At 38.2% G+C, this 25,412-nt stretch overlaps 2 protein-coding genes across 6 annotated transcripts in view; one reads left to right on the top strand and one right to left on the bottom strand.

Moving 5' to 3' along the window:
- Positions 1-4,763, top strand: part of tjp1b (tight junction protein 1b) — a 91,947-nt gene extending 87,184 nt beyond the window's left edge. For 4 of the 5 annotated variants that reach the window (XM_087797187.1, XM_087797186.1, XM_087797188.1 and 1 more), the window contains 2 exons: positions 2,573-2,716; positions 3,199-4,763. In XM_087797187.1, coding sequence (XP_087653313.1) covers positions 2,573-2,716; positions 3,199-3,293 — 239 coding nt within the window. In that variant the 3' untranslated portion in view covers positions 3,294-4,763. The remainder of the gene's footprint in view (positions 1-2,572; positions 2,717-3,198) is intronic. The other variant, XM_087797190.1, reaches the window with a different exon arrangement.
- A 2,036-nt stretch (positions 4,764-6,799) lies between these two features.
- LOC148074547 (long-chain fatty acid transport protein 2-like) overlaps positions 6,800-25,412 on the bottom strand; it is a 78,721-nt gene continuing 60,108 nt past the window's right edge. The window contains exons 7-10 of the mRNA XM_087798293.1: positions 13,531-13,729; positions 12,599-12,696; positions 12,386-12,516; positions 6,800-7,213 (exon numbers count right to left, since the gene is read on the bottom strand). Of these exons, the coding sequence (XP_087654419.1) occupies positions 7,037-7,213; positions 12,386-12,516; positions 12,599-12,696; positions 13,531-13,729 (605 nt within the window). The 3' untranslated portion in view covers positions 6,800-7,036. The remainder of the gene's footprint in view (positions 7,214-12,385; positions 12,517-12,598; positions 12,697-13,530; positions 13,730-25,412) is intronic.

A 25,412-nucleotide genomic window follows, 5' to 3' on the forward strand; every position in this document is an offset into this window, starting at 1 on the left:
CACTCTTGACTTCACTCTTGACTTCACTCTGACTTCACTCTGACTTCACTCTGACTTCACTCTGACTTCACTCTTGACTTTTCTTGACTTCACTCTTGACTTCACTCTTGACTTCACTCTTGACTTCACTCTGACTTCACTCTGACTTCACTCTTGACTTCACTCTGACTTCACTCTCGACTTCACTCTTGACCTCACTCTTGACTTCACTCTGACTTCACTCTTGACTTCACTCTTGACTTCACTCTTGACTTTTCTTGACTTCACTCTTGACTTCACTCTTGACTTCACTCTTGACTTCACTCTGACTTCACTCTGACTTCACTCTTGACTTCACTCTTGACCTCACTCTTGACATCACTCTGACTTCACTCTTGACATCACTCTTGACTTCACTCTTGACCTCACTCTTGACATCACTCCGACCTCACTCTTGACTTCACTCTTGACTTCACTCTTGACTTCACTCTGACTTCACTCTCGACTTCACTCTGACTTCACTCTCGACTTCACTCTTGACCTCACTCTTGACTTCACTCTTGACCTCACTCTTGACTTCACTCTGACTTCACTCTCGACTTCACTCTGACTTCACTCTTGACTTCACTCTTGACTTTTCTTGACTTCACTCTTGACTTCACTCTTGACTTCACTCTTGACTTCACTCTGACTTCACTCTGACTTCACTCTTGACTTCACTCTTGACCTCACTCTTGACATCACTCCGACCTCACTCTTGACTTCACTCTTGACTTCACTCTTGACTTCACTCTTGACTTCACTCTTGACTTCACTCTGACTTCACTCTTGACTTCACTCTTGACTTCACTCTGACTTCACTCTCGACTTCACTCTGACTTCACTCTCGACTTCACTCTTGACCTCACTCTTGACTTCACTCTTGACCTCACTCTTGACTTCACTCTGACTTCACTCTCGACTTCACTCTGACTTCACTCTTGACTTCACTCTTGACTTCACTCTTGACTTCACTCTTGACCTCACTCTTGACTTCACTCTCGACTTCACTCTGACTTCACTCTTGACTTCACTCTTGACTTCACTCTCGACTTCACTCTGACTTCACTCTTGACTTCACTCTTGACTTCACTCTTGACTTTTCTTGACTTCACTCTTGACTTCACTCTGACTTCACTCTTGACCTCACTCTGACTTCACTCTGACTTCACTCTTGACTTCACTCTTGACTTTTCTTGACTTCACTCTGACTTCACTCTTGACTTCACTCTGACTTCACTCTTGACTTCACTCTTGACTTCACTCTTGACTTCACTCTTGACTTCACTCTTGACTTCACTCTTGACTTCACTCTCGACTTCACTCTTGACTTCACTCTGACTTCACTCTGACTTCACTCTTGACTTCACTCTTGACTTCACTCTCGACTTCACTCTTGACTTCACTCTGACTTCACTCTTGACTTCACTCTTGACTTCACTCTTGACTTCACTCTTGACTTCACTCTGACTTCACTCTTGACTTCACTCTCGACTTCACTCTCGACTTCACTCTGACTTCACTCTGACTTCACTCTTGACTTCACTCTGACTTCACTCTTGACTTCACTCTGACTTCACTCTTGACTTCACTCTGACTTCACTCTTGACTTCACTCTTGACTTCACTCTGACTTCACTCTCGACCTCACTCTCGACTTCACTCTCGACTTCACTCTCGACTTCACTCTCGACTTCACTCTTGACTTCACTCTTGACTTCACTCTTGACTTCACTCTGACTTCACTCTGACTTCACTCTGACTTCACTCTTGACTTCACTCTTGACTTCACTCTTGACTTCACTCTGACTTCACTCTTGACTTCACTCTGACTTCACTCTGACTTCACTCTTGACTTCACTCTTGACTTCACTCTTGACTTCACTCTTGACTTCACTCTCGACCTAACTCTCGACCTCACTCTCGACTTCACTCTCGACTTCACTCTTGACTTCACTCTGACTTCACTCTTGACTTCACTCTTGACTTCACTCTTGACTTCACTCTTGACTTCACTCTTGACTTCACTCTTGACTTCACTCTTGACTTCACTCTTGACTTCACTCTTGACTTCACTCTTGACTTCACTCTGACTTCACTCTTGACTTCACTCTTGACTTCACTCTTGACTTCACTCTCGACTTCACTCTCGACTTCACTCTTGACTTCACTCTCGACTTCACTCTCGACTTCACTCTCGACTTCACTCTCGACTTCACTCTCGACTTCACTCTCGACTTCACTCTCGACTTCACTCTCGACTTCACTCTCGACTTCACTCTCGACTTCACTCTCGACTTCACTCTCGACTTCACTCTCGACTTCACTCTCGACTTCACTCTCGACTTCACTCTCGACTTCACTCTCGACTTCACTCTCGACTTCACTCTTGACTTCACTCTTGACTTCACTCTTGACTTCACTCTGACTTCACTCTTGACTTCACTCTTGACTTCACTCTTGACTTCACTCTGACTTCACTCTTGACTTCACTCTCTCAAGTCAAGGTCGTGTGTTCTCTGGTTCTGTCTGATCCAAGAGTGTCTTGTCTGCAGGAGAAACTCTGCTCAGTCCTCTGGTGATGTGTGGACCTCATGGACTGAAGTTCCTGAAGCCGGTGGAGCTGCGTCTACCTCACTGCGCGTCCATGACCCCTGATGGTTGGTCTTTTGCTCTAAAATCCTCCGACTCCTCGTCGGGTACGACGTCCTCTCTCTGTCCAGAGTCTCAGTCCATCTTCATCTTCGCTCATGAATGGCATGAAGACGTGAGAGAAACGAGAACGTCTCAGCAGGTTGTTGGTTCTAATCCTGAGGATCTGAGTGTGAAGATGTTTCTCAATGAAGTTCTCGCTTTACTTCATGTTCACGTTTGATATGAAGACAAGTGTTTCATCTTTGACTCAAAATAACTTCATAGTTTGTGTTTAAAATAAATTGTTTTTACATTTTTATTTAAGACTTTTGGTCAAATTTTCTCTACGACTTGAAAAAGTCTTAATTTGTAAGAAACTCAAACGTTCTGAGACTCAAACGTTTCCTCAATCATTTTTCTCTCAAGTCTTCATGGACCGACAGCTGCAGTACAAGTGTAGACCTCATGGGGGGAGTGTTTGACGGGGTCTGAGGGACATGAAGAAGAAGCTCTTGAAGAACCTCATGATGACTTTGTTCTCCTGCAGGCGATCAGAAGACATGGCAGAACAAACATCTGCCTGGAGATCCAAACTACCTGGTGGGAGCGAACTGTGTGTCGGTTCTGATCGACCACTTCTGAGCAGCTGGTCTGTTCGGACTCACCTGGACTCACCTGGACTCACCTGGACTCACCTGGACTCACAGGCTCGTGACCAGACTCTCTAGAAGGAGGAGAAGAAGCGAAGGATGAAGCACTCTGTCCTTCCGTCGGTGCTTTCAAGGCTTGCAAAAAAGAAGAGAAGAACAGATGCATGACTTTTGTAAAAGAGAGAAGATTTTGAAACTCTTTTAAACAAGGAGTCACTCAGTTATGCAACAAGTGACGAAGAAAAGAAGAGTTTTCTCTCTTTCACCGGTTTTTGTAGCAACTCTTGTGACTCTGACTCAGAGATCTATGCATGTGCTATGACTCAGTATGACTCAGTATGACTCAGTATGACTCAGGTCCAGACCTGCTATGACTCAGTACGACTCAGGTCCAGACCTGCTCCTACAACGAGACTCTCGTCCTCACTGATGATGCCTTATTGCATATCCACGTCCTCCTGCAGCACATCTACACACATCTACACACATCTACACACACATGTACACACATACACACACATGTACACAAGTGTACACACACACATCTACACACATCTACACACATCTACACACACATGTACACACATACACACACATGTACACAAGTGGACACACACACATCTACACACATCTACACACACATGTACACACATACACACACATGTACACAAGTGTACACACACACATCTACACACATCTACACACATCTACACACATGTACACACACATACACACACATGTACACAAGTGTACACACACACATCTACACACATGCACACACACACATGCACACACATGTACACACACACATGCATATACATGTACACACACACATGCACACACATGTACACACATGAACACACATGTACACACACAGGTACACACATGAACACGCACACACATGCACACACACATGTTCACATACAAACACACATACACACACATGTACACACTCATGTACACACACGTACACACATGAACACACACACGTACACACTCATGTACACACACACATGTACACACACATGAACACACACACACGTACACACATGAACACACACACACATGTACACACTCATGTACACGCACACACACATGTACACACATGAACACAAACACGAACACACACACACATGTACACACATGAACACAAACACGAACACACACACATGTACACACATGAACACGAACACACACACATGTACACACGCACGCACACATGTACACACATGAAGACACACACACACACAAGCACATGTACACACACACACACACGTACACACTCATGGAGGCTGATGAAAGGTTTGTTCCTTCTATGCATCGACGTGGACGATGGATTAAAGCTGGAGGATGATAATGGAAGCTGTACATAAATGCTGCACATGGCCTTGGATCTCTACATGAACTTTTGTACATCTTTGTTATTTTGTATCAAAGAGAAAACACTTTATTTAAAAGACAACTTTGTTACTTTGTTTGTGAAACCCTGAGCCTTGAACCTGACACACACATATATATACACAAGTAAACATGCACACACACACAAATATATACACACAAATATATAAACACATACATATATACACACAAGTACACACACACAAATATATACACACAAGTACATACACACAAGTACACACACACTTGTGCTCATAAGTTTACACTCTGGTCTCATCGATGATTTCAAGGTCATTCTTCAGACACTGGAAACAAAAACCTCATTAATGATGTTGAAGCTGTTTATTGACAAACAACTGTGTTTAAACCGAAACAAAAACAAGAACCAAATGATCGAGAGTTTTCATTTCAAAAAAGAAATTCTGAGAAAACCTGGTGTTGTGTCTCTAGTTCAACACTGAACAAAACTGCCACAGACAGTCTTCATCCCTCAGTTTTCAGGATCTGGTTCAAATGTGTCAAAGGCTGAGGACAGATCCAACCGAACCAGAACATCATGATGTCACTGGACACCTTCAGTAAGAGGAGGGTTTCATCTTGTTCACTAGTTCCGAAGTATCACCCAAAGATACAGCAGTGAAGGAAGACCAAGAGGAGGAGAGGGGCTCAGAGACAGCAGTGAAGGAAGACCAAGAGGAGGAGAGGGGCTCAGAGACAGCAGTGAAGGAAGACCAAGAGGAGGAGAGGGGCTCAGAGACAGCAGTGAAGGAAGACCAAGAGGAGGAGAGGGGCTCAGAGACAGTAGGGGTTCCAAACAAAGGGGGAGAGATTTTCTCTTTGATCAATTTAATTTTGTCAGTAAAAACCTCAACAATGCATTGCTGTCAGCTTCACAGAAGACAGGCGTGATTTGAGGAGCAGGAGACACGAGAGAATTAATCGTGTCAAACAACACTTTTCTTTTCTTGCTGCTACCAGTTTCATGATGTAATCAGATCTAGCAGTTTCTACCATCTCATTGTAAGAAGACATCGGATCCCTGAGGTGAAGTCTGTGCACCTCAAGTTTAGGGGACTTCCAGAGACGCTCAGTCTTTCGACAAAGTCTCTTCAGACTCAGGAGATCTTCTTGTTCAAGGGCACCGTTTTTCCTTAATTTTCAAGTTGGATTTAACAGGTTTGATCCAGTATTTCAACACAATGATCAGTGAAACAGTGAATCAACACGTTCAGTCATCAAAGGAAAGAGCGTCAAACATAGAAAGTTTCGTCAGCATCAGCTGAGACGACAACTGAGGCCTTCAAGGTCTTGGGTTCAGGGATGAAGTCCAGGTTAAACAAGAGATCAGATGAACATCATGTACAGATACATTAGAAAGGTCCAGGTCAAGAGTCAAAACTAATTTTTTGATGAGAGGGTTCAGAAACATGTTGCTCAAAATTAAAGACGTCACTGATGACATCACTGAGGCAGTGACAGCTGGTGACCCTGGTCTAGAAAAGCTCTATAAATATAAATGACTTACCTTTCGAAGTCTACAGCTTGAAGGCTCCGGAGTAAACGCTGAAGTCAAAAGAAAACTTCTGAGCTCCAGGATCTGTTGAGGCGTCGATCTCAGCATCCGATGACGTCAGAGTCCAGGCGTGTCTTCTCTGGACTTGTTCACCAGAACGAGAACCTCTCCTCGGAACTGACCCTGGATCTGTTGGAGCAGCAGATCTTCTGTCGTGTTGATGACGAACGATCAAGACTGTCTCGTGTGAACGTCCTGGACTCTGATGCTCAACAGAGTCGAATCATAGATCCGTGAGACTCGAGTCCTCCCAGAGATGAGCATAGTAACTATTTAATCTAATATTAATAACTTTTCGACTTCAGGTATTATTTTCTCGTATGTTTTCACGACAGTTTGAAGCCAAACATTTGATTAACACGTGTTTTTTATTGTATATCGTCTTCATTGTGATGTTAGAATAATGTTTAGATTTTTATGTCTAAAAATATAGTTGTTTATAATTAACAGCCGTATTGATAAATCATAACGTTCTTCATGTCGAAGGATTCAGTTTCTTTGACGTTTATAAACATTAAAAGAACGAGTTCATTGACGACGTTTTTTACTTCAAACATCTGAACAGACGCAGATCATCAGATCCACTGATGGTTTCATCATTAAAGTATAAAATCAGGTGAAAAAATCCTTTTCAAAACTATCATGAGGTAAAGATCGCCGACAATCATGACGTCACGCGTCTCTGGCGCCCCCTGAGGTCATCACTTGATTCATGACGTCACGCGTCTCTGGCGCCCCCCTGAGGTCATCAGTATTAAGCACAGCTAGAGCTTGATGGATCCACACAAGATGCTCTGATGAAGGTCTGACGTCAGAGGAACAAAGGTTTTCTTCTCAGAGTCCAGAAGAAACATTTGCTCAGAGACCAGCGTCGGATCGAATCCTTCGTGAACCAGTTGAACTTTTTTCATCTTGAACGTCCCGGTCATGTCCAGAGAGGTCTGTGGACGAGACAACGTGAAGATCTAAACACACACCAGAGTTTCTATAAACACACACTAGAGTTTCTATAAACACACACCAGAGTTTCTATAAACACACACTAGAGTTTCTATAAACACACACCAGAGTTTCTATAAACACACACTAGAGTTTCTATAAACACACACTAGAGTTTCTTCAAACACACACCAGAGTTTCTATAAACACACACTAGAGTCTCTTCAAACACACACCAGAGTTTCTATAAACACACACTAGAGTTTCTATAAACACACACCAGAGTTTCTTCAAACACACACCAGAGTTTCTATAAACACACACTAGAGTTTCTTCAAACACACACTAGCGTTTCTATAAACACACAGCAGAGTTTCTTCAAACACACACTAGAGTTTCTATAAACACACACTAGAGTTTCTATAAACACACACTAGAGTTTCTATAAACACACACCAGAGTTTCTATAAACACACACCAGAGTTTCTATAAACACACACTAGAGTTTCTATAAACACACACTAGAGTTTCTATAAACACACACTAGAGTTTCTTCAAACACACACTAGAGTTTCTATAAACACACACTAGAGTTTCTATAAACACACACTAGAGTTTCTATAAACACACACTAGAGTTTCTATAAACACACACTAGAGTTTCTTCAAACACACACTAGAGTTTCTATAAACACACACCAGAGTTTCTTCAAACACACACTAGCGTTTCTATAAACACACAGCAGAGTTTCTTCAAACACACACTAGAGTTTCTATAAACACACACTAGAGTTTCTATAAACACACACTAGAGTTTCTATAAACACACCAGAGTTTCTTCAAACACACACTAGAGTTTCTATAAACACACACCAGAGTTTCTTCAAACACACACTAGAGTTTCTATAAACACACACCAGAGTTTCTTCAAACACACACTAGAGTTTCTATAAACACACACTAGAGTTTCTTCAAACACACACTAGAGTTTCTATAAACACACACTAGAGTTTCTTCAAACACACACTAGAGTTTCTATAAACACACACCAGAGTTTCTTCAAACACACACTAGAGTTTCTATAAACACACACCAGAGTTTCTTCAAACACACACTAGAGTTTCTATAAACACACACTATAGTTTCTTCAAACACACACTAGAGTTTCTATAAGCACACACTAGAGTTTCTATAAACACACACTAGAGTTTCTATAAACACACACTAGAGTTTCTATAAACACACACTAGAGTTTCTTCAAACACACACTAGAGTTTCTATAAACACACACCAGAGTTTCTTCAAACACACACTAGAGTTTCTATAAACACACACCAGAGTTTCTTCAAACACACACTAGAGTTTCTATAAACACACACTAGAGTTTCTTCAAACACACACTAGAGTTTCTATAAACACAAACTATAGTTTCTATAAACACACACCAGAGTTTCTTCAAACACACACTAGAGTTTCTATAAACACACACCAGAGTTTCTTCAAACACACACTAGAGTTTCTATAAACACACACTAGAGTTTCTTCAAACACACACTAGAGTTTCTATAAACACACACTAGAGTTTCTATAAACACACACTAGAGTTTCTATAAACACACACTAGAGTTTCTATAGACACACACCAGAGTTTCTTCAAACACACACTAGAGTTTCTTCAAACACACACTAGAGTTTCTTCAAACACACACTAGAGTTTCTATAAACACACACTAGATTTTCTATAAACACAAACTAGCGTTTCTATAAACACACACCAGAGTTTCTATAAACACACACTAGAGTTTCTATAAACACACACTAGAGTTTCTATAAACACACACTAGAGTTTCTATAAACACACACCAGAGTTTCTTCAAACACACACTAGAGTTTCTATAAACACACACCAGAGTTTCTTCAAACACACACTAGAGTTTCTTAAAACACACACTAGCGTTTCTATAAACACACACTAGAGTTTCTTCAAACACACACTAGAGTTTCTATAAACACACACTAGAGTTTCTATAAACACACACTAGAGTTTCTATAAACACACACTAGAGTTTCTATTAACACACACCAGAGTTTCTATAAACACACACTAGAGTTTCTATAAACACACACTAGAGTTTCTATAAACACACACTAGAGTTTCTATAAACACACACTAGAGTTTCTATAAACACACACTAGAGTTTCTATAAACACACACTAGAGTTTCTTCAAACACACACTAGAGTTTCTATAAACACACACTAGAGTTTCTATAAACACACACTAGAGTTTCTATAAACACACACTAGCGTTTCTATAAACACACACCAGAGTTTCTATAAACACACACTAGAGTTTCTATAAACACACACTAGAGTTTCTATAAACACACACTAGAGTTTCTATAAACACACACTAGAGTTTCTATGAACACACACTAGCGTTTCTATAAACACACACCAGAGTTTCTTCAAACACACACTAGAGTTTCTTCAAACACACACTAGAATTTCTATAAACACACACCAGAGTTTCTTCAAACACACACTAGAGTTTCTATAAACACACACCAGAGTTTCTTCAAACACACACTAGTTTCTATAAACACACACCAGAGTTTCTTCAAACACACACTAGAGTTTCTATAAACACACACCAGAGTTTCTTCAAACACACACTAGAGTTTCTATAAACACACACCAGAGTTTCTTCAAACACACACTAGAGTTTCTATAAACACACACTAGAGTTTCTTCAAACACACACTAGCGTTTCTATAAACACACACTAGAGTTTCTTCAAACACACACTATAGTTTCTATAAACACACACTAGAGTTTCTATAAACACACACTAGAGTTTCTATAAACACACACTAGAGTTTCTTCAAACACACACCAGAGTTTCTTCAAACACACACTAGAGATTCTATAAACACACACCAGAGTTTCTATAAACACACACTAGAGTTTCTATAAACACACACTAGAGTTTCTATAAACACACACTAGAGTTTCTATAAACACACACTAGAGTTTCTTCAAACACACACTAGAGTTTCTATAAACACACACCAGAGTTTCTTCAAACACACACTAGAGTTTCTATAAACACACACCAGAGTTTCTTCAAACACACACTAGAGTTTCTATAAACACACACTAGAGTTTCTTCAAACACACACTAGCGTTTCTATAAACACACACTAGAGTTTCTTCAAACACACACTAGAGTTTCTATAAACACACACTAGAGTTTCTATAAACACACACTAGCGTTTCTATAAACACACACTAGAGTTTCTATAAACACACACTAGAGTTTCTATAAACACACACTAGCGTTTCTATAAACACACACTAGAGTTTCTATAAACACACACTAGCGTTTCTATAAACACACCAGAGTTTCTTCAAACACACACTAGAGTTTCTATAAACACACACCAGAGTTTCTTCAAACACACACTAGTTTCTATAAACACACACTAGAGTTTCTATAAACACACACTAGAGTTTCTATAAACACACACTAGAGTTTCTATAGACACACACCAGAGTTTCTTCAAACACACACTAGAGTTTCTTCAAACACACACTAGAGTTTCTATAAACACACACTAGAGTTTCTATAAACACACACTAGCGTTTCTATAAACACACACCAGAGTTTCTATAAACACACACTAGAGTTTCTATAAACACACACTAGAGTTTCTATAAACACACACTAGAGTTTCTATAAACACACACTAGAGTTTCTATAAACACACACCAGAGTTTCTTCAAACACACACTAGAGTTTCTATAAACACACACCAGAGTTTCTTCAAACACACACTAGAGTTTCTATAAACACACACCAGAGTTTCTTCAAACACACACTAGAGTTTCTATAAACACACACCAGAGTTTCTTCAAACACACACTAGAGTTTCTATAAACACACACTAGAGTGTCTTCAAACACACACTAGCGTTTCTATAAACACACACTAGAGTTTCTTCAAACACACACTAGAGTTTCTATAAACACACACTAGAGTTTCTATAAACACACACTAGAGTTTCTATAAACACACACTAGAGTTTCTATTAACACACACTAGAGTTTCTATAAACACACACTAGAGTTTCTATAAACACACACTAGAGTTTCTATAAACACACACTAGAGTTTCTATAAACACACACTAGAGTTTCTATAAACACACACTAGAGTTTCTTCAAAGACACACTAGAGTTTCTATAAACACACACTAGAGTTTCTATAAACACACACTAGAAATTCTATAAACACACACTAGCGTTTCTATAAACACACACCAGAGTTTCTATAAACACACACACCAGAGTTTCTATAAACACACACTAGAGTTTCTATAAACACACACTAGAGTTTCTATAAACACACACTAGCGTTTCTATAAACACACACTAGAGTTTCTATAAACACACACTAGAGTTTCTATAAACACACACCAGAGTTTCTATAAACACACACTAGAGTTTCTATAAACACACACTAGAGTTTCTATAAACACACACTAGAGTTTCTATAAACACACACTAGAGTTTCTATAAACACACACTAGCGTTTCTATAAACACACACTAGAGTTTCTATAAACACACACTAGAGTTTCTATAAACACACTAGCGTTTCTATAAACACTCACTAGAGTTTCTTCAAACACACACTAGAGTTTCTATAAACAATAAAAGTTTCTATAAACAAACCTTCTAGTCTTTTCTTCTCATCACAACAATATCTATTTATATATTTGAGTGATTATATAATAATAATAGAATAAAGACATTTATTGAGATCAACTTTATCGTCTGCTGTGAAGTAGAAATAAAGTTTCAACAAGGATTAATAGTTTATTAAACGCAAGAACAAAGTTTAACTTAAAAATAATAATTATGATTATAATAATAATAAAAAGAACAAAGTGCAAAGATCAAAGGAAATCAAACGATCTTCAAAAGATACAAACACACAACATCTGCTCACAACGAGTTACACATTATTTGTTACACAAGTTCAAAGGTCAACTGTAGAGTTTCTAGGAAGAAGATGATGATCTGAGAGAACATCAGAACCTCCTGGAGAACAATGACTGATGTTGTCTCTGGTTCGCGTTGACCTTTGACCCATGACTAGAGACAAGCACTGACCTTGACCCGGATGAACCGCGGGCGAGCGTACGCCGGCAGGAGGGCGGAGACTTGTCTGTACGCGTCGTGTCCGTCAAACTCCGTCTCCTCCTTCAGAGTCACGGTTGCCATGCCGACTCGTCCTTCGTAGCCTGAACCAGGAAGAAGATCTAAACACACGACCTTCACGCGACCTTCACGCGACCTTCACTTAAGTTTGCATCAAGTTTTGACCTTCAACTGTCACGCCGTAAACGTTGGCCTCGGAAACACATGGAGTCTGAGTCAGAACGTCTTCCACCTCCGACGTCGCCACGTTCTCGCCTTTCCACCTGCACACACACACACACACACACACACACATAGACACACACACACACACACACACACACACACACACACATGCACACACATGCACACACACACACACACACACACACACACACACAGAGACACACACACACACACACACAAGCACACACGCACACACACAGAGACACACACACACACACACACACACGCACGCACACACACACACACACACACACGCACATGCACAGACACACACACGCACGCACGCACACACACAGACACACACAGAGACACACACACACACACACACACGCACGCACGCACGCACACACACACGCACACACACACAAGCGCACGCACGCACACACACACACACGCACGCACACACACACACGCACGCACGCACGCACGCACGCACGCACACACACACGCACACATACGCACGCACGCACACACACACACACGCACACACACACACACGCACACACACACAAGCGCACGCACGCACAGAGACAGACACACACGAACACACACACACACACACACGCACACACACACACACACAGAGACACACACATGCACACGCACACATGCACAGACACACGCACGCACACACACACACACAGAGACACACACACACATGCACACACACACACACACACGCACACGCACACGCACACGCACACGCACACGCACACGCACACGCACACGCACACGCACACGCACACACACACACAGACGCACACACACACACACACACACACACACAAATGCACACAGACATGCACACAGACGCACACACACACCTCAGCAGGTCTTTTATCAAACTCCTGTTTTCCAAAGTCAACTCTCACCTGAACGTGTCGCCCACGCGGTCGATGAAGTAGACAAAGTTGTCTTCATCGACTCTGAACAGATCTCCAGTGTTGAAGAACAAATCTCCTTCTTTCTCCACGTTATGAAGACGTTTCTTTTCTGTTTGCTGCTGGTTTCCTGCGTATCCAGTGAAGGGCGATCGTCGTGTCACCTTCCCGAGCAGCAGACCCACCTCACCTGAGAACATCAACTCTGGTGTCATCAAACATCAACTAGTATCAACTCTGGTCTCATCAAACATCAACTAGTATCAACTCTGGTGTCATTAAACATCAACTAGTATCAACTCTGGTGTCATTAAACATCAACTAGTATCAACTCTGGTGTCATTAAACATCAACTAGTATCAACTCTGCTGTCATTAAACATCAACTAGTATAAACTCTGGTGTCAGTAAACATCAACTAGTATCAACTCTGGTGTCATTAAACATCAACTAGTATAAACTCTGGTGTCAGTAAACATCAACTAGTATCAACTCTGGTGTCATTAAACATCAATTAGTATCAACTCTGGTGTCATTAAACATCAACTAGTATCAACTCTGGTGTCATTAAACATCAACTAGTATCAACTCTGGTGTCAGTAAACATCAACTAGTATCAACTCTGGTGTCATTAAACATCAACTAGTATAAACTCTGGTGTCATTAAACATCAACTAGTATTAACTCTGGTGTCAGTAAACATCAACTAGTATCAACTCTGGTGTCATTAAACATCAACTAGTATCAACTCTGGTGTCATTAAACATCAACTAGTATCAACTCTGGTGTCATTAAACATCAACTAGTATCAACTCTGGTGTCATTACACATCAACTAGTATCAACTCTGGTGTCATTAAACATCAACTAGTATCAACCCTGGTGTCATCAAACATCAACTAGTATCAACTCTGGTGTCATTAAACATCAACTAGTATCAACTCTGCTGTCATTAAACATCAACTAGTATAAACTCTGGTGTCAGTAAACATCAACTAGTATCAACTCTGGTGTCATTGAACATCAACTAGTATCAACTCTGCTGTCATTAAACATCAACTAGTATAAACTCTGGTGTCAGTAAACATCAACTAGTATCAACTCTGGTGTCATTAAACATCAACTAGTATCAACTCTGGTGTCATTAAACATCAACTAGTATCAACTCTGGTGTCATTAAACATCAACTAGTATCAACTCTGGTGTCATTAAACATCAACTAGTATCAACTCTGCTGTCATTAAACATCAACTAGTATAAACTCTGGTGTCAGTAAACATCAACTAGTATCAACTCTGGTGTCATTAAACATCAACTAGTATCAACTCTGCTGTCATTAAACATCAACTAGTATAAACTCTGGTGTCAGTAAACATCAACTAGTATCAACTCTGGTGTCATTAAACATCAACTAGTATCAACTCTGGTGTCATTAAACATCAACTAGTATCAACTCTGGTGTCATTAAACATCAACTAGTATTAACTCTGGTGTCATTAAACATCAACTAGTATCAACTCTGGTGTCATTAAACATCAACTAGTATAAACTCTGGTGTCAGTAAACATCAACTAGTATCAACTCTGGTGTCATTAAACATCAACTAGTATCAACTCTGGTGTCATTAAACATAAACTAGAATCAACTCTGGTGTCATTACACATCAACTAGTATCAACTCTGGTGGCATTAAACATCAACTAGTATCAACTCTGGTGTCATCAAACATCAACTAGTATCAACTCTGGTGTCATTAAACATCAACTAGTATCAACTCTGCTGTCATTAAACATCAACTAGTTTAAACTCTGGTGTCAGTAAACATCAACTAGTATCAACTCTGGTGTCATCAAACATCAACTAGTATCAACTCTGGTGTCATTAAACATCAACTAGTATCAACTCTGGTCTCATCAAACATCAACTAGTATCAACTCTGGTGTCATTAAACATCAACTAGTATCAACTCTGCTGTCATTAAACATCAACTAGTATAAACTCTGGTGTCAGTAAACATCAACTAGTATCAACTCTGGTGTCATCAAACATCAACTAGTATCAACTCTGGTGTCATCAAACATCAACTAGTATCAACTCTGGTCTCATCAAACATCAACTAGTATCAACTCTGGTGTCATTAAACATCAACTAGTATCAACTCTGGTGTCATTAAACATCAACTAGTATCAACTCTGGTGTCATTAAACATCAACTAGTATCAACTCTGCTGTCATTAAACATCAACTAGTATAAACTCTGGTGTGAGTAAACATCAACTAGTATCAACTCTGGTGTCATTAAACATCAACTAGTATAAACTCTGGTGTCAGTAAACATCAACTAGTATCAACTCTGGTGTCATTAAACATCAACTAGTATCAACTCTGGTGTCATTAAACATCAACTAGTATCAACTCTGGTGTCATTAAACATCAACTAGTACCAACTCTGGTGTCAGTAAACATCAACTAGTATCAACTCTGGTGTCATTAAACATCAACTAGTATAAACTCTGGTGTCATTAAACATCAACTAGTATTAACTCTGGTGTCAGTAAACATCAACTAGTATCAACTCTGGTGTCATTAAACATCAACTAGTATCAACTCTGGTGTCATTAAACATCAACTAGTATCAACTCTGGTGTCATTAAACATCAACTAGTATCAACTCTGGTGTCATTACACATCAACTAGTATCAACTCTGGTGTCATTGAACATCAACTAGTATCAACTCTGGTGTCATCAAACATCAACTAGTATCAACTCTGGTGTCATTAAACATCAACTAGTATCAACTCTGCTGTCATTAAACATCAACTAGTATAAACTCTGGTGTCAGTAAACATCAACTAGTATCAACTCTGGTGTCATTAAACATCAACTAGTATCAACTCTGCTGTCATTAAACATCAACTAGTATAAACTCTGGTGTCAGTAAACATCAACTAGTATCAACTCTGGTGTCATTAAACATCAACTAGTATCAACTCTGGTGTCATTAAACATCAACTAGTATCAACTCTGGTGTCATTAAACATCAACTAGTATCAACTCTGGTGTCATTAAACATCAACTAGTATTAACTCTGGTGTCATTAAACATAAACTAGAATCAACTCTGGTGTCATTACACATCAACTAGTATCAACTCTGGTGTCATTAAACATCAACTAGTATCAACTCTGGTGTCATCAAACATCAACTAGTATCAACTCTGGTGTCATTAAACATCAACTAGTATCAACTCTGCTGTCATTAAACATCAACTAGTATAAACTCTGGTGTCAGTAAACATCAACTAGTATCAACTCTGGTGTCATCAAACATCAACTAGTATCAACTCTGGTGTCATTAAACATCAACTAGTATCAACTCTGCTGTCATTAAACATCAACTAGTGTAAACTCTGGTGTCAGTAAACATCAACTAGTATCAACTCTGGTGTCATCAAACATCAACTAGTATCAACTCTGGTGTCATTAAACATCAACTAGTATCAACTCTGCTGTCATTAAACATCAACTAGTATAAACTCTGGTGTCAGTAAACATCAACTAGTATCAACTCTGGTGTCATTAAACATCAACTAGTATCAACTCTGCTGTCATTAAACATCAACTAGTATCAACTCTGGTGTCATTAAACATCAACTAGTATCAACTCTGGTGTCATTAAACATCAACTAGTATCAACTCTGGTGTCATTAAACATCAACTAGTATCAACTCTGGTGTCATTAAACATCAACTAGTATTAACTCTGGTGTCATTAAACATCAACTAGTATCAACTCTGGTGTCATTAAACATCAACTAGTATAAACTCTGGTGTCAGTAAACATCAACTAGTATCAACTCTGGTGTCATTAAACATCAACTAGTATCAACTCTGGTGTCATTAAACATCAACTAGTATCAACTCTGGTGTCATTAAACATCAACTAGTATCAACTCTGGTGTCATTACACATCAACTAGTATCAACTCTGGTGTCATTAAACATCAACTAGTATCAACTCTGGTGTCATCAAACATCAACTAGTATCAACTCTGGTGTCATTAAACATCAAATAGTATCAAATCTGCTGTCATTAAACATCAACTAGTATAAACTCTGGTGTCAGTAAACATCAACTAGTATCAACTCTGGTGTCATTAAACATCAACTAGTATCAACTCTGCTGTCATTAAACATCAACTAGTATAAACTCTGGGGTCAGTAAACATCAACTAGTATCAACTCTGGTGTCATTAAACATCAACTAGTATCAACTCTGGTGTCATTAAACATCAACTAGTATCAACTCTGGTGTCATTAAACATCAACTAGTATTAACTCTGGTGTCATTAAACATCAACTAGTATCAACTCTGGTGTCATTAAACATCAACTAGTATCAACTCTGGTGTCATTAAACATCAACTAGTATCAACTCTGGTGTCATTAAACATCAACTAGTATCAACTCTGGTGTCATTAAACATCAATTAGTATCAACTCTGGTGTCATTAAACATCGACTAGTATCAACTCTGGTGTCATTAAACGTCAACTAGTATCAACTCTGGTGTCATTAAACGTCAACTAGTATCAACTCTGGTGTCATTAAACGTCAACTAGTATCAACTCTGGTGTCATTAAACATCAACTAGTATCAACTCTGGTGTCATTAAACATCAACTAGTATTAACTCTGGTGTCATTAAACATCAACTAGTATCAACTCTGGTGTCATTAAACATCAACTAGTATCAACTCTGGTGTCATTAAACATCAACTAGTATAAACTCTGGTGTCAGTAAACATCAACTAGTATCAACTCTGGTGTCATTAAACATCAACTAGTATCAACTCTGGTGTCATTACACATCAACTAGTATCAACTCTGGTGTCATTAAACATCAACTAGTATCAACTCTGGTGTCAGTAAACATCAACTAGTATCAACTCTGGTGTCATTAAACATCAACTAGTATCAACTCTGGTGTCATTAAACATCAACTAGTATCAACTCTGGTGTCATTAAACATCAACTAGTATCAACTCTGGTGTCATTAAACATCAACTTGTATCAACTCTGCTGTCATTAAACATCAACTAGTATGAACTCTGGTGTCATTAAACATCAATTAGTATCAACTCTGGTGTCATTAAACATCAACTAGTATCAACTCTGGTGTCATTAAACGTCAACTAGTATCAACTCTGGTGTCATTAAACATCAATTAGTATCAACTCTGGTGTCATTAAACGTCAACTAGTATCAACTCTGGTGTCATTAAACGTCAACTAGTATCAACTCTGGTGTCATTAAACATCAACTAGTATGAACTCTGGTGTCATTAAACATCAATTAGTATCAACTCTGGTGTCATTAAACGTCAACTAGTATCAACTCTGGTGTCATTAAACGTCAACTAGTATCAACTCTGGTTTCATTAAACGTCAACTAGTATCAACTCTGGTGTCATTAAACATCAACTAGTATCAACTCTGGTGTCATTAAACATCAACTAGTATTAACTCTGGTGTCATTAAACATCAACTAGTATTAACTCTGGTGTCATTAAACATCAACTAGTATCAACTCTGGTGTCATTAAACATCAACTAGTATAAACTCTGGTGTCAGTAAACATCAACTAGTATCAACTCTGGTGTCATTAAACATCAACTAGTATCAACTCTGGTGTCATTAAACATCAACTAGTATCAACTCTGGTGTCATTAAACATCAACTAGTATCAACTCTGGTGTCATTAAACATCAATTAGTATCAACTCTGGTGTCATTAAACATCAACTAGTATAAACTCTGGTGTCAGTAAACATCAACTAGTGTCAACTCTGGTGTCATTAAACATCAACTAGTATCAACTCTGGTGTCATTAAACACCAACTAGTATTAACTCTGGTGTCATTAAACATTAACTAGTATCAACTCTGGTGTCATTAAACATCAACTAGTATAAACTCTGGTGTCATTAAACATCAACTAGTATAAACTCTGGTGTCAGTAAACATCAACTAGTATCAACTCTGGTGTCATTAAACATCAACTAGTATCAACTCTGGTGTCATTAAACATCAACTAGTATTAACTCTGGTGTCATTAAACATCAACTAGTATCAACTCTGGTGTCATTAAACATCAACTAGTATAAACTCTGGTGTCATTAAACATCAACTAGTATCAACTCTGGTGTCATTAAACATCAACTAGTATCAACTCTGGTGTCATTAAACATCAACTAGTATCAACTCTGGTGTCATTAAACATCAACTAGTATCAACTCTGGTGTCGTTAAACATCAACTAGTATCAACTCTGGTGTCATTAAACATCAACTAGTATCAACTCTGGTGTCATTAAACATCAACTAGTATCAACTCTGGTGTCATTAAACATCAACTAGTATCAACTCTGGTGTCATTAAACATCAACTAGTATCAACTCTGGTGTCAGTAAACATCAACTAGTATCAACTCTGGTGTCGTTAAACATCAACTAGTATCAACTCTGGTGTCATTAAACATCAACTAGTATCAACTCTGGTGTCAGTAAACATCAACTAGTATCAACTCTGGTGTCAGTAAACATCAACTAGTATCAACTCTGGTGTCATTAAACATCAACTAGTATCAACTCTGGTGTCATTAAACATCAACTAGTATCAACTCTGGTGTCAGTAAACATCAACTAGTATCAACTCTGGTGTCAGTAAACATCAACTAGTATCAACTCTGGTGTCAGTAAACATCAACTAGTATCAACTCTGGTGTCATCAAACATCAACTAGTATAAACTCTGGTGTCATTAAACATCAACTAGTATCAACTCTGGTGTCAGTAAACATCAACTAGTATCAACTCTGGTGTCAGTAAACATCAACTAGTATCAACTCTGGTGTCATCAAACATCAACTAGTATAAACTCTGGTGTCATTAAACATCAACTAGTATCAACTCTGGTGTCATTAAACATCAACTAGTATCAACTCTGGTGTCGTTAAACATCAACTAGTATCAACTCTGGTGTCATTAAACATCAACTAGTATCAACTCTGGTGTCGTTATACATCAACTAGTATCAACTCTGGTGTCATTAAACATCAACTAGTATCAACTCTGGTGTCATCAAACATCAACTAGTATCAACTCTGGTGTCATTAAACATCAACTAGTATCAACTCTGGTTTCATTAAAAATCAACTAGTATCAACTCTGGTGTCAGTAAATATCAACTAGTATCAACTCTGGTGTCATTACACATCAACTAGTATCAACTCTGGTGTCAGTAAACATCAACTAGTATCAACTCTGGTGTCATTAAACATCAACTAGTATCAACTCTGGTGTCAGTAAACATCAACTAGTATCAACTCTGGTGTCATTAAACATCAACTAGTATCAACTCTGGTGTCATTAAACGTCAACTAGTATCAACTCTGGTGTCATTAAACGTCAACTAGTATCAACTCTGGTGTCATTATAATCAACTAGTATCAACTCTGGTGTCATTAAACATCAACTAGTATTAACTCTGGTGTCATTAAACATCAACTAGTATTAACTCTGGTGTCATTAAACATCAACTAGTATCAACTCTGGTGTCATTAAACATCAACTATTATAAACTCTGGTGTCAGTAAACATCAACTAGTATCAACTCTGGTGTCATTAAACATCAACTAGTATCAACTCTGGTGTCATTAAACATCAACTAGTATCAACTCTGGTGTCATTAAACATCAACTAGTATAAACTCTGGTGTCAGTAAACATCAACTAGTATCAACTCTGGTGTCATTAAACATCAACTAGTATTAACTCTGGTGTCATTAAACATCAACTAGTATCAACTCTGGTGTCATTAAACATCAACTAGTATAAACTCTGGTGTCAGTAAACATCAACTAGTATCAACTCTGGTGTCATTAAACATCAACTAGTATCAACTCTGGTGTCATTAAACATCAACTAGTATCAACTCTGGTGTCATTAAACATCAACTAGTATCAACTCTGGTGTCATTAAACATCAACTAGTATCAACTCTGGTGTCGTTAAACATCAACTAGTATCAACTCTGGTGTCATTAAACATCAACTAGTATCAACTCTGGTGTCATTAAACATCAACTAGTATCAACTCTGGTGTCAGTAAACAGCAACTAGTATCAACTCTGGTGTCATTAAACATCAACTAGTATCAACTCTGGTGTCATTAAACATCAACTAGTATCAACTCTGGTGTCATTAAACATCAACTAGTATCAACTCTGGTGTCAGTAAACATCAACTAGTATCAACTCTGGTGTCAGTAAACATCAACTAGTATCAACTCTGGTGTCATTAAACATCAACTAGTATCAACTCTGGTGTCATTAAACATCAACTAGTATCAACTCTGGTGTCATTAAACATCAACTAGTATCAACTCTGGTGTCAGTAAACATCAACTAGTATCAACTCTGGTGTCATTAAACATCAACTAGTATCAACTCTGGTGTCATTAAACATCAACTAGTATAAACTCTGGTGTCAGTAAACATCAACTAGTATAAACTCTGGTGTCAGTAAACATCAACTAGTATAAACTCTGGTGTCAGTAAACATCAACTAGTATCAACTCTGGTGTCATTAAACATCAACTAGTATCAACTCTGCTGTCATTAAACATCAACTAGTATAAACTCTGGGGTCAGTAAACATCAACTAGTATCAACTCTGGTGTCATTAAACATCAACTAGTATCAACTCTGGTGTCATTAAACATCAACTAGTATCAACTCTGGTGTCATTAAACATCAACTAGTATTAACTCTGGTGTCATTAAACATCAACTAGTATCAACTCTGGTGTCATTAAACATCAACTAGTATCAACTCTGGTGTCATTAAACATCAACTAGTATCAACTCTGCTGTCATTAAACATCAACTAGTATCAACTCTGGTGTCATTAAACATCAATTAGTATCAACTCTGGTGTCATTAAACATCGACTAGTATCAACTCTGGTGTCATTAAACGTCAACTAGTATCAACTCTGGTGTCATTAAACGTCAACTAGTATCAACTCTGGTGTCATTAAACGTCAACTAGTATCAACTCTGGTGTCATTAAACATCAACTAGTATCAACTCTGGTGTCATTAAACATCAACTAGTATCAACTCTGGTGTCATTAAACATCAACTAGTATAAACTCTGGTGTCAGTAAACATCAACTAGTATCAACTCTGGTGTCATTAAACATCAACTAGTATCAACTCTGGTGTCATTACACATCAACTAGTATCAACTCTGGTGTCATTAAACATCAACTAGTATCAACTCTGGTGTCAGTAAACATCAACTAGTATCAACTCTGGTGTCATTAAACATCAACTAGTATCAACTCTGGTGTCATTAAACATCAACTAGTATCAACTCTGGTGTCATTAAACATCAACTAGTATCAACTCTGGTGTCATTAAACATCAACTTGTATCAACTCTGCTGTCATTAAACATCAACTAGTATGAACTCTGGTGTCATTAAACATCAATTAGTATCAACTCTGGTGTCATTAAACATCGACTAGTATCAACTCTGGTGTCATTAAACGTCAACTAGTATCAACTCTGGTGTCATTAAACGTCAACTAGTATCAACTCTGGTTTCATTAAACGTCAACTAGTATCAACTCTGGTGTCATTAAACATCAACTAGTATCAACTCTGGTGTCATTAAACATCAACTAGTATCAACTCTGGTGTCATTAAACATCAACTAGTATCAACTCTGGTGTCATTAAACATCAACTAGTATCAACTCTGGTGTCATTAAACATCAACTAGTATCAACTCTGGTGTCATTAAACATCAATTAGTATCAACTCTGGTGTCATTAAACATCAACTAGTATAAACTCTGGTGTCAGTAAACATCAACTAGTGTCAACTCTGGTGTCATTAAACATCAACTAGTATCAACTCTGGTGTCATTAAACACCAACTAGTATTAACTCTGGTGTCATTAAACATTAACTAGTATCAACTCTGGTGTCATTAAACATCAACTAGTATAAACTCTGGTGTCATTAAACATCAACTAGTATAAACTCTGGTGTCAGTAAACATCAACTAGTATCAACTCTGGTGTCATTAAACATCAACTAGTATCAACTCTGGTGTCATTAAACATCAACTAGTATTAACTCTGGTGTCATTAAACATAAACTAGTATCAACTCTGGTGTCATTAAACATCAACTAGTATAAACTCTGGTGTCATTAAACATCAACTAGTATCAACTCTGGTGTCATTAAACATCAACTAGTATCAACTCTGGTGTCATTAAACATCAACTAGTATCAACTCTGGTGTCATTAAACATCAACTAGTATCAACTCTGGTGTCATTAAACATCAACTAGTATCAACTCTGGTGTCGTTAAACATCAACTAGTATCAACTCTGGTGTCATTAAACATCAACTAGTATCAACTCTGGTGTCATTAAACATCAACTAGTATCAACTCTGGTGTCAGTAAACATCAACTAGTATCAACTCTGGTGTCGTTAAACATCAACTAGTATCAACTCTGGTGTCATTAAACATCAACTAGTATCAACTCTGGTGTCATTAAACATCAACTAGTATCAACTCTGGTGTCAGTAAACATCAACTAGTATCAACTCTGGTGTCAGTAAACATCAACTAGTATCAACTCTGGTGTCATTAAACATCAACTAGTATCAACTCTGGTGTCATTAAACATCAACTAGTATCAACTCTGGTGTCAGTAAACATCAACTAGTATCAACTCTGGTGTCAGTAAACATCAACTAGTATCAACTCTGGTGTCAGTAAACATCAACTAGTATCAACTCTGGTGTCATCAAACATCAACTAGTATAAACTCTGGTGTCATTAAACATCAACTAGTATCAACTCTGGTGTCATTAAACATCAACTAGTATCAACTCTGGTGTCGTTAAACATCAACTAGTATCAACTCTGGTGTCATTAAACATCAACTAGTATCAACTCTGGTGTCGTTAAACATCAACTAGTATCAACTCTGGTGTCATTAAACATCAACTAGTATCAACTCTGGTGTCATCAAACATCAACTAGTATCAACTCTGGTGTCATCAAACATCAACTAGTATAAACTCTGGTGTCATTAAACATCAACTAGTATCAACTCTGGTGTCATTAAACATCAACTAGTATCAACTCTGGTGTCGTTAAACATCAACTAGTATCAACTCTGGTGTCATTAAACATCAACTAGTATCAACTCTGGTGTCGTTAAACATCAACTAGTATCAACTCTGGTGTCATTAAACATCAACTAGTATCAACTCTGGTGTCATCAAACATCAACTAGTATCAACTCTGGTGTCATTAAACATCAACTAGTATCAACTCTGGTTTCATTAAAAATCAACTAGTATCAACTCTGGTGTCAGTAAATATCAACTAGTATCAACTCTGGTGTCATTACACATCAACTAGTATCAACTCTGGTGTCAGTAAACATCAACTAGTATCAACTCTGGTGTCATTAAACATCAACTAGTATCAACTCTGGTGTCAGTAAACATCAACTAGTATCAACTCTGGTGTCATTAAACATCAACTAGTATCAACTCTGGTGTCATTAAACGTCAACTAGTATCAACTCTGGTGTCATTAAACGTCAACTAGTATCAACTCTGGTGTCATTATAATCAACTAGTATCAACTCTGGTGTCATTAAACATCAACTAGTATTAACTCTGGTGTCATTAAACATCAACTAGTATTAACTCTGGTGTCATTAAACATCAACTAGTATCAACTCTGGTGTCATTAAACATCAACTATTATAAACTCTGGTGTCAGTAAACATCAACT

The sequence above is a fragment of the Callionymus lyra genome, chromosome 8 (genome assembly GCF_982586985.1).
Source record: "Callionymus lyra chromosome 8, fCalLyr1.hap1.1, whole genome shotgun sequence".
In the NCBI taxonomy this organism is placed as follows: domain Eukaryota; kingdom Metazoa; phylum Chordata; class Actinopteri; order Syngnathiformes; family Callionymidae; genus Callionymus; species Callionymus lyra.